The sequence below is a fragment of the Thalassophryne amazonica genome, chromosome 21 (genome assembly GCF_902500255.1).
Source record: "Thalassophryne amazonica chromosome 21, fThaAma1.1, whole genome shotgun sequence".
NCBI classification, from domain to species: Eukaryota; Metazoa; Chordata; class Actinopteri; order Batrachoidiformes; family Batrachoididae; genus Thalassophryne; species Thalassophryne amazonica.
In genome coordinates, this window is record NC_047123.1 from 18,640,814 (window position 1) to 18,654,723 (window position 13,910).

At 43.0% G+C, this 13,910-nt stretch overlaps 1 protein-coding gene across 1 annotated transcript in view; it reads right to left on the reverse strand.

Moving 5' to 3' along the window:
* Positions 1–11,319, reverse strand: part of nfkbie (nuclear factor of kappa light polypeptide gene enhancer in B-cells inhibitor, epsilon) — a 31,159-nt gene extending 19,840 nt beyond the window's left edge. The window contains exon 1 of the mRNA XM_034162157.1: positions 10,709–11,319. Coding sequence (XP_034018048.1) covers positions 10,709–11,022 — 314 coding nt within the window. The 5' untranslated portion in view covers positions 11,023–11,319. The remainder of the gene's footprint in view (positions 1–10,708) is intronic.
* Between the last annotated feature and the right edge of the window lie 2,591 nt (positions 11,320–13,910).

Sequence of the window (13,910 nt, forward strand, 5' to 3'; positions counted from 1 at the left end):
CTTCTCCTGTCTCTCCCGCACTTTTCTGCTCTGGGTGTGAAATGTTTAGTTATTCCTCGGCCTCCTTTAGCAGTAACGGTACTTGTAATAAGTGTAGCTTATTCGTAGCTTTGGAGGCCAGGCTGGGCGAATTGGAGACTCGGCTCCGCACCGTGGAAAATTCTACAGCTAGCCAGGCCCCTGTAGTCGGTGCGGACCAAGGTAGCTTAGGCGCCATTAGTTACCCCCTGGCAGATCACGAGCAGCCGGGAAAGCAGGCCGACTGGGTCACTGTGAGGAGGAAGCGTAGCCCTAAACAGAAGCCCCGTGTACACCACCAACCCGTTCACATCTCTAACCGTTTTTCCCCACTCGACGACACACCCGCCGAGGATCAAACTCTGGTTATTGGCGACTCTGTTTTGCGAAATGTGAAGTTAGCGACACCAGCAACCATAGTCAATTGTCTTCCGGGGGCCAGAGCAGGCGACATCGAAGGAAATATGAAACTGCTGGCTAAGGCTAAGCGTAAATTTGGTAAGATTGTAATTCACGTCGGCAGTAATGACACCCGGTTACGCCAATCGGAGGTCACTAAAATTAACATTAAATCGGTGTGTAACTTTGCAAAAACAATGTCGGACTCTGTAGTTTTCTCTGGGCCCCTCCCCAATCGGACCGGGAGTGACATGTTTAGCCGCATGTTCTCCTTGAATTGCTGGCTGTCTGAGTGGTGTCCAAAAAATGAGGTGGGCTTCATAGATAATTGGCAAAGCTTCTGGGGAAAACCTGGTCTTGTTAGGAGAGACGGCATCCATCCCACTTTGGATGGAGCAGCTCTCATTTCTAGAAATCTGGCCAATTTTCTTAAATCCTCCAAACCGTGACTATCCAGGGTTGGGACCAGGAAGCAGAGTTGTAGTCTTACACACCTCTCTGCAGCTTCTCTCCCCCTGCCATCCCCTCATTACCCCATCCCCGTAGAGACGGTGCCTGCTCCCAGACTACCAATAACCAGCAAAAATCTATTTAAGCATAAAAATTCAAAAAGAAAAAATAATATAGCACCTTCAACTGCACCACAGACTAAAACAGTTAAATGTGGTCTATTAAACATTAGGTCTCTCTCTTCTAAGTCCCTGTTGGTAAATGATATAATAATTGATCAACATATTGATTTATTCTGCCTTACAGAAACCTGGTTACAGCAGGATGAATATGTTAGTTTAAATGAGTCAACACCCCCGAGTCACACTAACTGTCAGAATGCTCGTAGCACGGGCCGGGGCGGAGGATTAGCAGCAATCTTCCATTCCAGCTTATTAATTAATCAAAAACCCAGACAGAGCTTTAATTCATTTGAAAGCTTGACTCTTAGTCTTGTCCATCCAAATTGGAAGTCCCAAAAACCAGTTTTATTTGTTATTATCTATCGTCCACCTGGTCGTTACTGTGAGTTTCTCTGTGAATTTTCAGACCTTTTGTCTGACTTAGTGCTTAGCTCAGATAAGATAATTATAGTGGGCGATATTAACATCCACACAGATGCTGAGAATGACAGCCTCAACACTGCATTTAATCTATTATTAGACTCAATTGGCTTTGCTCAAAAAGTAAATGAGTCCACCAACCACTTTAATCATATCTTAGATCTTGTTCTGACTTATGGTATGGAAATAGAAGACTTAACAGTATTCCCTGAAAACTCCCTTCTGTCTGATCATTTCTTAATAACATTTACATTTACTCTGATGGACTACCCAGCAGTGGGGAATAAGTTTCATTACACTAGAAGTCTTTCAGAAAGCGCTGTAACTAGGTTTACGGATATGATTCCTTCTTTATGTTCTCTAAAGCCATATACCAACACAGTGCAGAGTAGCTACCTAAACTCTGTAAGTGAGATAGAGTATCTCGTCAATAGTTTTACATCCTCATTGAAGACAACTTTGGATGCTGTAGCTCCTCTAAAAAAGAGAGCTTTAAATCAGAAGTGCCTGACTCCGTGGTATAACTCACAAACTCATAGCTTAAAGTAGATAACCCGTAAGTTGGAGAGGAAATGGCGTCTCACTAATTTAGAAGATCTTCACTTAGCCTGGAAAAAGAGTCTGTTGCTCTATAAAAAAGCCCTCCGTAAAGCTAGGACATCTTTCTACTCATCACTAATTGAAGAAAATAAGAACAACCCCAGGTTTCTTTTCAGCACTGTAGCCAGGATGACAAAGAGTCAGAGCTCTATTGAGCTGAGTATTCCATTAACTTTAACTAGTAATGACTTCATGACTTTCTTTGCTAATAAAATTTTAACTATTAGAGAAAAAATTACTCATAACCATCCCAAAGACGTATCGTTATCTTTGGCTGCTTTCAGTGATGCCGGTATTTGGTTAGACCCTTTCTCTCCGATTGTTCTGTCTGAGTTATTTTCATTAGTTACTTCATCCAAACCATCAACATGTTTATTAGACCCCATTCCTACCAGGCTGCTCAAGGAAGCCCTACCATTATTTAATGCTTCGATCTTAAATATGATCAATCTATCTTTGTTAGTTGGCTATGTACCACAGGCTTTTAAGGTGGCAGTAATTAAACCATTACTTAAAAAGCCATCACTTGACCCAGCTATCTTAGCTAATTATAGGCCAATCTCCAACCTTCCTTTTCTCTCAAAAATTCTTGAAAGGGTAGTTGTAAAACAGCTAACTGATCATCTGCAGAGGAATGGTCTATTTGAAGAGTTTCAGTCAGGTTTTAGAATTCATCATAGTACAGAAACAGCATTAGTGAAGGTTACAAATGATCTTCTTATGGCCTCCGACAGTGGACTCATCTCTGTGCTTGTTCTGTTAGACCTCAGTGCTGCTTTTGATACTGTTGACCATAAAATTTTATTACAGAGATTAGAGCATGCCATAGGTATTAAAGGCACTGCGCTGCGGTGGTTTGAATCATATTTGTCTAATAGATTACAATTTGTTCATGTAAATGGGGAATCTTCTTCACAGACTAAAGTTAATTATGGAGTTCCACAAGGTTCTGTGCTAGGACCAATTTTATTCACTTTATACATGCTTCCCTTAGGCAGTATTATTAGACGGTATTGCTTAAATTTTCATTGTTACGCAGATGATACCCAGCTTTATCTATCCATGAAGCCAGAGGACACACACCAATTAGCTAAACTGCAGGATTGTCTTACACACATAAAGACATGGATGACCTCTAATTTCCTGCTTTTAAACTCAGATAAAACTGAAGTTATTGTACTTGGCCCCACAAATCTTAGAAACATGGTGTCTAACCAGATCCTTACTGTGGATGGCATTACCCTGACCTCTAGTAATACTGTGAGAAATCTTGGAGTCATTTTTGATCAGGATATGTCATTCAAAGCGCATATTAAACAAATATGTAGGACTGCTTTTTTGCATTTACGCAATATCTCTAAAATCAGAAAGGTCTTGTCTCAGAGTGATGCTGAAAAACTAATTCATGCATTTATTTCCTCTAGGCTGGACTATTGTAATTCATTATTATCAGGTTGTCCTAAAAGTTCCCTAAAAAGCCTTCAGTTAATTCAAAATGCTGCAGCTAGAGTACTGACGGGGACTAGAAGGAGAGAGCATATCTCACCCATATTGGCCTCTCTTCATTGGCTTCCTGTTAATTCTAGAATAGAATTTAAAATTCTTCTTCTTACTTATAAGGTTTTGAATAATCAGGTCCCATCTTATCTTAGGGACCTCGTAGTACCATATCACCCCAATAGAGTGCTTCGCTCTCAGACTGCAGGCTTACTTGTAGTTCCTAGGGTTTGTAAGAGTAGAATGGGAGGCAGAGCCTTCAGCTTTCAGGCTCCTCTCCTGTGGAACCAGCTCCCAATTCAGATCAGGGAGACAGACACCCTCTCTACTTTTAAGATTAGGCTTAAAACTTTCCTTTTTGCTAAAGCTTATAGTTAGGGCTGGATCAGGTGACCCTGAACCATCCCTTAGTTATGCTGCTATAGACGTAGACTGCTGGGGGGTTCCCATGATGCACTGTTTCTTTCTCTTTTTGCTCTGTATGCACCACTCTGCATTTAATCATTAGTGATCGATCTCTGCTCCCCTCCACAGCATGTCTTTTTCCTGGTTCTCTCCCTCAGCCCCAACCAGTCCCAGCAGAAGACTGCCCCTCCCTGAGCCTGGTTCTGCTGGAGGTTTCTTCCTGTTAAAAGGGAGTTTTTCCTTCCCACTGTAGCCAAGTGCTTGCTCACAGGGGGTCGTTTTGACCGTTGGGATTTTACATAATTATTGTATGGCCTTGCCTTACAATATAAAGCGCCTTGGGGCAACTGTTTGTTGTGATTTGGCGCTATATAAAAAAATTGATTGATTGATTGATTGATACATATATACACATACACATATATATACATATACACATATACACATTATATATATATATATATACACATACATACACACACACACACACACACACACACACACACACACATACATAAATACATACATATATATACACACAAGGGTAGGCTGAAAAGTTCTAAGGCTCCCCATGAAGGAGTAATGCATTAACTGCATTATAGTGAGCCTTAGAACTTTTCAGCCTACCCTTGTGTGTATATATATATATATATATATATATATATATATATATACATACATATACACACACACACACCGACCTTTGACCGACTACAAGCCACCGCCACAGACCTGCGGCAACTCCACCTCCCTGCTGAATGACCTTAATAACTTCTTCGCCCGCTTTGAGGCCCTTAACACCACACCAGCGCACAAGTCCCCCCCCCCCCCCCCCCTGGGTGACCAGGTGATCACACTGACTGCAGACAGTGTGAGGAGAACATTCAGCAGGATCAATGCCCGGAAAGCATCTGGTCCTGACAACATTGCTGGCCGCGTACTGAGGGATTGCGCGGGGGAACTCGCAGATGTCTTTTCGGACATCTTTAACACCTCGTTGCGCCAGTCGGTCGTTCCCACGTGCCTCAAAGCCACCATCATCATCCCGGTGCCGAAGAAGTCCACACCATCCAGCTTCAACGACTACCGTCCTGTCGCACTCACCCCCATCATCATGAAGTGCTTCGAACGGTTAGTCATGAAACACATCAAGTCTGCACTCCCCCCCTCCGTAGACCCTTTCCAGTTTGCATACCGGTCCAACCGCTCAACAGAGGATGCCATCAGTGCTGTCCTCCATCCAGTCCTCACACACTTGGACAATAAAGACTCATATGTTAGGATGCTGTTCATTGATTTCAGTTCAGCATTCAACACCATCATCCCTCAGCAGCTGGTCATCAAACTCGACCAACTGGGTCTGAACACCTCACTGTGCAACTGGCTGCTGGACTTCCTGACCGGGAGACCTCAGGCAGTGCGGGTCGGCAGCAACACATCCCACACCATCACTCTGAACACGGGGTTCCCCAGGGATGTGTGCTGAGCCCCCTCCTCTTCACACTGCTGACCCACGACTGCACACCACTTCACAGCTCAAACCTCATCGTCGTCAAGTTTGCGGATGACACAACCGTGGTGGGTCTCATCAGGAACAACGACGAGACCCACTACAGGAGCGAGATCAGCCGGCTGACCATGTGGTGCGAGAACAACAATCTCCTTTTGAATGTGGAGAAGACGAAGGAGATTGTTGTGGACTTCAGGAGAGTGCACACCCAACACTCCCCTCTGACCATCGATGGTGCTGCTGTGGAGAGGGTGAGCAGCACCAAGTTCCTGGGTGTGCATGTGTCGGAGGATCTCTCTTGGACCACTAACACCGCATCACTGGCCAAGAGGGCTCATCAACGCCTCTACTTTCTCCGCAAGCTTCGAAGAGTCGGAGCAACACCACACATCATGTGCATGTTCTACAGGGGTACGATCGAGAGTGTCCTGTCATGCTGCATCACGGTGTGGTACGGCGCCTGCACAGCGACTTGCCGTAGGTCCCTTCAACGCATCGTGAGAGCAGCGGAGAAGATCACGGGCACCTCTCTCCCACCCCTCCAAGAACTGTACAACACCCGCCTCACCCGGAAAGCCACTAGGATCGTAAGTGACCCCACTCATCCATTACGTAGTCTCTTCAGCCTGCTGCCGTCGGGGAGGAGACTGCGCAGTCTCCAGGCCAAGACCAGCCGGCTGAGAGACAGCTTTTTCCACCAGGCTGTCAGGACACTCAACTCCCTCCCTGCTTTGCCCCCTTTCTCCCTGCTGCCCTCCACTCACACATAAACACAAACTGGACTGTTTCACTTTCCACTCCCGCCAATTCCCTAACCTCCCTAACCTAAGCTGCTGTGAAGATATTGCACTTTATACATACAATACTCTCTGCACAATGATCAACAACTGTATATATTCTTGCTCTGGCCATGGAATTTGCACATATCCATTACTGCTGAATGTTGTCCTGCCACTTTGCACTACAAGTATTTGTTTGTTTACAATTTACCTTTTGTATAATTTTGTTACAATTACACTATTACAACTTTTTTTTTTTTTTTTTTACAGCTGTTAGATCTCTACACTTGATATTTATACTTTGCTATTATATTTCTTAAATACCTTCTTTTGTGAGGTCAGGGAGTCCAGAGATCAGGTATTTCAGTTCTCAATATGTCTGTGATGTATTGTAGAAATGACAATAAAGCTGACTTGACTTGACTTGACACACACACACACACACACACACACACACACACTATGAGAAAGATGGATGTCATATTCCTAAAGGAAAAGGGGCATGGCAAGCAGCAGTTCCTTTCCATTTAAGGTAACAGACACAGAAACTGGGTCTTTTTATGACCTAAAAAGAAGAAAAGAGAGAGAGAGAGAGAGAGAGAGAGAGAGAGAGAGAGAGAGAGAGAGAGAGAGAGAGAGAGAGAGAGAGAGAGAGAGAAAGAAAGAAAGAAAGAAAGAGCGAGAGAACTGCAGTATCTCTGGTGTATTTTTAAAAACAATGATTGTTAAAGTCCTGGTGACTGTTATTAGCTTGATAAACGATATACAATACAACCTCTTCGAATTAAATATTACTTATCAAATTGTCATTATTCAAGAGTGTGGCTGCATTCTTTCATTATCATAACGGCGACTCTGACCCAGATTCAAGCATCTGCAGACAAACCGATCTGCCAGCTTGTGAGCAAAAACTCTTCATGTCACAGGAACTTCCTGGTTTGAGTAACACTTGAATGAATAAGAACTTTAAAAAAAAAGAAAAATCCCACAGGGGAAAATTACGATTTGCATGATTGTTTTTCAGTTTAAAGCAGCATTGTACGGAGTGTTTCGTCTATTTTTCCCATCTATAAAGTATCTATAGTTAATGTGTGAGAATGAAACCGTGTGTGGCACCAACAGGCAGCAGCGAGCGGAAACAAAAAGAGGTCAGAGAGCGTCAACAATACTCTGCAAGGCAGAGCCGCGGCTACGTCGACGATGTTAATTACAGCAAGCGGCTGAAGCATCCACTTTAATGTCGAAGGCTGAGCGGGTCACACAGGAAGGTCAACACGGGCGGGTGAGACCGTGTGGAGGTAGGCGTGTCTGGACGGTGATGGTGTGCACACAGTGACAGTTTCCATGACTTAAAGCGAGAGATGGTCACATCCCCTTTTACTGTTCTGACAAAAAAATAACCACAGCAGCTACTGAATTAAGGATTACACCGAAAGAGAGAGAATGAGAGGGAGAGAATAACACACCGAAAGGCACAACGTCCAATCCTGATCAACAAGTTTCTTGGATGAAAAGAAAAAGACGGCGGGTGCCTGACAGCATGCGCTTTGTCTGTGCTTCGTGGGGAAGTCCAGGCCTATTTGTTTCACTTCTGTTTTCTGACAGAGACGCCCCAGTGGAGCGTGGCCAAATCCATGACAAAGTTCATAAAACAAGCTTTCAGTGAAATCCCCAGCAAAACCGGGCCTCAGGTTGAGTGAGATTTACAGACTCCAGAAAAATGCTCCTGATGGCTGTTTCACTTCATAGTGTCTGGCAGCAGAAAACAAAAAGGGCCGACTGGACGATCAGCTGGATGAACCACCAGAGTGGATGTCAAATAAAACCACCTGGAACGATGACCAGATGATTTAAAAGTGATGGCATTAGGACTCATACTACAAATACAGAAAATCACAGACATTTAAGTAGCAGATTTCTGCCCTCTGTAGCTTTCCAGAAACTCTAACAAGTCCTCGTTTTCATTCAAATCAACTCAATTCATAATCAGAAATTGATAAAGGAAAATGCTTTTATACAGCCATTCAAGTGAATCTGAAATCTTCAGAACTGGATCTGAACCATACGGAAATACTGCTACTGTGCAAGACTTCTGGAAGTGCTCAAAGCTGTGGTCCAGATGCAAAAGTACTGTTCAGATTTCTTAACTTTTTTATGGTTTTCAGAAAAATTAAACCAACTCTCATCACAATTCTAACCCTATTAGGATAAAGCAATTTCCAAGGTTGCTAGGCAACTTCATTACAGCACAGCGAGCATGCAGGATCCTGCAAACGGCAGTCAGAGAAGGAAGTGGGGGGAAAAGAAAAAAGAAAAAATCCCAGTTTTTTGAAGCATGTATAACCAGTGACACGGGTGCCACCTGGTTGCTATGGCCGGCCCACCACTTCAGGAAGTGCACTGCGCACCTCTTTAAATCAGAAAAGTTTCACATGTCTAGTGATGTTTCAAATAAATCGCTTTCTAATTTAATTTTAAGTTAATTTTCTCTGAAGTGCACAAAAAGTCTTGAAAATTAAACAATACTTCTAATGTGGCTCACTTCCAAAATTGCACACAACAGCTTTGCACACTGATGGAAGTAATCTACACTATAAGAATTACAGCAGACTGCTACCTGGAACAGAACTGTACTATGTTAACTTTGTATAGGGTTAAGCTGTGGAGGTAATTTTTGATTTGAAAACCTTGATTCTACCCTCAGTTTATGTTAATGCCTGAGTTAAAAGATCAACTGTATTAGCAGCCAATAGGAGCTCAGTGACAGTTCATGTTTGACAACTGTAAGTGCCAGTGACAGAAGAGATAGACGTCTAGACCCACACTGGACACAATGTACATGTGTTCTGCACAGTATGTGAAAGAGGACAAACTCAAGATTGTGCACTCCCAATATTGGCCGCCATTTGTGGAAGTTTGCTGTACACTTCTGGTATCGGAACGAGGCTCTAAACCTGACGTCTCAAGTGCCCAGCAAACTTGCAAATGCCTTTTTCTTAAAATGGCTTATGGTTATAATTAGGATATTGGCTCTGGTTAAAGTTCACTGAAAAGTAGAAACACTAGCGTTCTAATAATGCAGGTAATTCCAGATTATCACATATTTGCATACTCCATGCAGCACTAAAGTTCTAGCTGGAAGAATCATTGGGAAGCAAACATCTAGAACCACATTTACACCCAGTGTGCTTGTAAAACTAGAAATGTTGGAAGAATCCTTGGTACATAGACGTCTACAACCATGTTAGATCCAGTGTGCGTGTAACACTAGAAATGTTGGTTAGAATCCTTGGTACATAAACGTCTACAACCACGTTAGACCCAGTGTGCGCGTAAAACTAGAAATGTTAGAAGAATCATTGGTACATAGACATCTACAACCATGTTAGATCTAGTGTGCGCATAAAACTAGAAATGTTGGTTAGAATCCTTGGTACATAGACATCTACAACCACACTGGAGCCAGTGGGCATGTAAAACTAGAAATATTGGAAGAATCCTTGTACATAGACGTCTACAACCACGTTAGCTCCAGTGTGCAAAATGTTGGAAGAATTCTTGGTTCATTGTCATCTATAACCACGTTAGCCCAATCTGCAAGTAAAACTAGAAATGTTGGAGGAATCATCTGGAAGTAGAGATCTAAAACCATGTTAGACCAGCATACAAGCACAAGTGGAAGTCCTGGAAGAACAGGTAGTACACAGCAAATTTTGCAGAGTAAAATATTCTCTGCTGGGACAACATGTGGTCCCAGTCCAGAGTTATATACACTCTATTATAGAGTGAAATCAGCTCTACCATCTTGTCAAATCAAGTTTTTCAACTCCAATAAGAGTCATTCACAGCATGATAGACTTAATTTTACACTGTGATAGAGTTGATTTAGCACTGTGAACGAGTATATTTAACTCTATTTGGACTGGAACTCGAGTATAGTTTACTCTGCAAACTGTACTGTGTATATAGAAATCGAGAGACATTGGACCCAGTGTACATGAATAACTGGAAGTGCAGTCTGGATTGAAGTGGCTATTGATAGGGTATCATACGCCATCACTTCATACGGCACCCAGTAAGAACCCATCATGACTGAAGGGCAAATCTTGTGATTATTGCAAGATAAAGAGTGACAACAGGGCACTGAAGTTTTATATGACATACGTGATGAATTTCAAGCTCAAAACTTGGCATTAGGGTTGTGCATGAAGTGTGACGTTGGGTAGTTTAAAAATAAACAACAATGGGTGACCTACTAATAATAGCAAAATGCGGTTTGTCCACGGTACCGCATAGTTAATGCTTCGCACACACAACCCTAAATTATTTTGTAATAACCCAAAAAAAAAAAAAAAAAAAGCCCCTGCTTTTTAATTGAAAGCGATCCCCCGATTTTCTGCAACTTTTCAGAAAAATCCACAACTTATCTGAATAAAAATGGAACCTACGTGTCTCCATCTTCAGTGATGGTGGTGAGCAGGTTCTCCTGCTCGGTCAGTTCAGTGTTCTGTGTCTGATCCTCCTGGACGCTGGAAATCGTGCAGCCCTCCACGATCTCCGACAGGAGGTCCACCGTGAGGGACGAGGAGCTGTACGCCGAGTCCAGGCGCTCGTCTGCGGTGGAGAATTTGTCCCTCGGCCCGCTCGGGCCGGACCTCGGTTCTCGGGGCTCGTCCTTGAGTAGAGAGCGGTACGAGTCTATCCCGGAGTCGGCTCGGTTGTCCTCCAGGAGGTCGTCTTTCTTGCCCTCGTTTCTCGCCATGGTGACCCGGCTGGCTTTCCCACCCGCTCTGCCCGAGGATTCGAAGCCTTCTCGCGGGCGTCGGAGCCGCTTTTACGAGGACAGAAAGCCGAGGAAAGCAGCGTGAAACCAACGGAAGCAGCCGACGCGTCGCATGCCACCCTAACCCCAATAAACACACTCGACCTCAAAGCAAAAAAACCTTAAATGTGCTTTTTCTGAAGACATTCCAAACGCCGTTAAAATCGCTTTTTATTCGAAGAACTACAAACGAGCAGTGAAACGCGATAAGAGGAAGAGAGCTGACACGTGAAAGGCGAAGCTGTTTTTGTTACGCGGGGGAATCCCCAGTGCGCGTGCAGGGTCACGCGCGCGCATATGATTTTCAAAATAAAACTCCAAGACAGAAAACCCTCGATAGACAATGTCCTTCGTTCAACTGCACGATAGCGACACGTGCTTTAATCAATCAATCAATCAATTTTATTTATATAGCGCCAAATCACAACAAACAGTTGCCCCAAGGCGCTTTATATTGTAAGGCAAGGCCATACAATAATTACGTAAAAACCCCAACGGTCAAAACGACCCCCTGTGAGCAAGCACTTGGCGACAGTGGGATGGAAAAACTCCAGGAAGAAACCTCCAGCAGAACCAGGCTCAGGGAGGGGCAGTCTTCTGCTGGGACTGGTTGGGGCTGAGGGAGAGAACCAGGAAAAAGACATGCTGTGGAGGGGAGCAGAGATCAATCACTAATGATTAAATGCAGAGTGGTGCATACAGAGCAAAAAGAGAAAGAAACACTCAGTGCATCATGGGAACCCCCCAGCAGTCTAAGTCTATAGCAGCATAACTAAGGGATGGTTCAGGGTCACCTGATCCAGCCCTAACTATAAGCTTTAGCAAAAAGGAAAGTTTTAAGCCTAATCTTAAAAGTAGAGAGGGTGTCTGTCTCCCTGATCTGAATTGGGAGTTGGTTCCACAGGAGAGGAGCCTGAAAGTTGAAGGCTCTGCCTCCCATTCTACTCTTACAAACCCTAGGAACTACAAGTAAGCCTGCAGTCTGAGAGCGAAGCGCTCTATTGGGGTGATATGGTACTATGAGGTCCCTAAGATAAGATGGGACCTGATTATTCAAAACCTTATAAGTAAGAAGAAGAATTTTAAATTCTATTCTAGAATTAACAGGAAGCCAATGAAGAGAGGCCAATATGGGTGAGATATGCTCTCTCCTTCTAGTCCCCGTTAGTACTCTAGCTGCAGCATTTTGAATTAACTGAAGGCTTTTCAGGGAACTTTTAGGACAACCTGATAATAATGAATTACAATAGTCCAGCCTAGAGGAAATAAATGCATGAATTAGTTTTTCAGCATCACTCTGAGACAAGACCTTTCTAATTTTAGAGATATTGCGTAAATGCAAAAAAGCAGTCCTACATATTTGTTTAATATGCGCATTGAATGACATATCCTGATCAAAAATGACTCCAAGATTTCTCACAGTATTACTAGAGGTCAGGGTAATGCCATCCAGAGTAAGGATCTGGTTAGACACCATGTTTCTAAGATTTGTGGGGCCAAGTACAATAACTTCAGTTTTATCTGAGTTTAAAAGCAGGAAATTAGAGGTCATCTATGTCTTTATGTCTGTAAGACAATCCTGCAGTTTAGCTAATTGGTGTGTGTCCTCTGGCTTCATGGATAGATAAAGCTGGGTATCATCTGCGTAACAATGAAAATTTAAGCAATGCCGTCTAATAATACTACCTAAGGGAAGCATGTATAAAGTGAATAAAATTGGTCCTAGCACAGAACCTTGTGGAACTCCATAATTAACCTTAGTCTGTGAAGAAGATTCCCCATTAACATGAACAAATTGTAATCTATTAGATAAATATGATTCAAACCACCGCAGCGCAGTGCCTTTAATACCTATGGCATGCTCTAATCTCTGTAATAAAATTTTATGGTCAACAGTATCAAAAGCAGCACTGAGGTCTAACAGAACAAGCACAGAGATGAGTCCACTGTCCGAGGCCATAAGAAGATCATTTGTAACCTTCACTAATGCTGTTTCTGTACTATGATGAATTCTAAAACCTGACTGAAACTCTTCAAATAGACCATTCCTCTGCAGATGATCAGTTAGCTGTTTTACAACTACCCTTTCAAGAATTTTTGAGAGAAAAGGAAGGTTGGAGATTGGCCTATAATTAGCTAAGATGCTGGGTCAAGTGATGGCTTTTTAAGTAATGGTTTAATTACTGCCACCTTAAAAGCCTGTGGTACATAGCCAACTAATAAAGATAAATTGATCATATTTAAGATCGAAGCATTAAATAATGGTAGGGCTTCCTTGAGCAGCCTGGTAGGAATGGGGTCTAATAGACATGTTGATGGTTTGGATGAAGTAACTAATGAAAATAACTCAGACAGAACAATCTGAGTTATTTTATTTTATTTTTTACCACTGTTGTCGTGTGTTACCTGTGCTGCTCCGCAGCCTGTCCAGTGGATTTTTATTTTATTTTATTTTTTTTTTTAGCACTGTTGTCGTGCGTTACCTGTGCTGCTCCACAGCCTGTCCAGTGGATTTTTGTTTATTTTTTACCACTGTTGTCGTGCGTTACCTGTGCTGCTCCACAGCCTGTCCAGTGGATTTTGATTTTTATTTTATTTTTTTGGGCGCTGTTGTCGTGCGTTACCTGTGCTGCTCCACAGCCTGTCTAGTGGATTTTTATTTTGTTTTAGCACTGTTGTCGTGCGTTGCCTGTGCTGCTCCACAGCCTGTCCAGTGGATTTTTATTTTTATTTTATTTTTTAGCACTGTTGTTGTGCGTTACCTGTGCTGCTCCACAGCCTGTCTAGTGGATTTTTATTTTGTTTTAGCACTGTTGTTGTGCGTTACC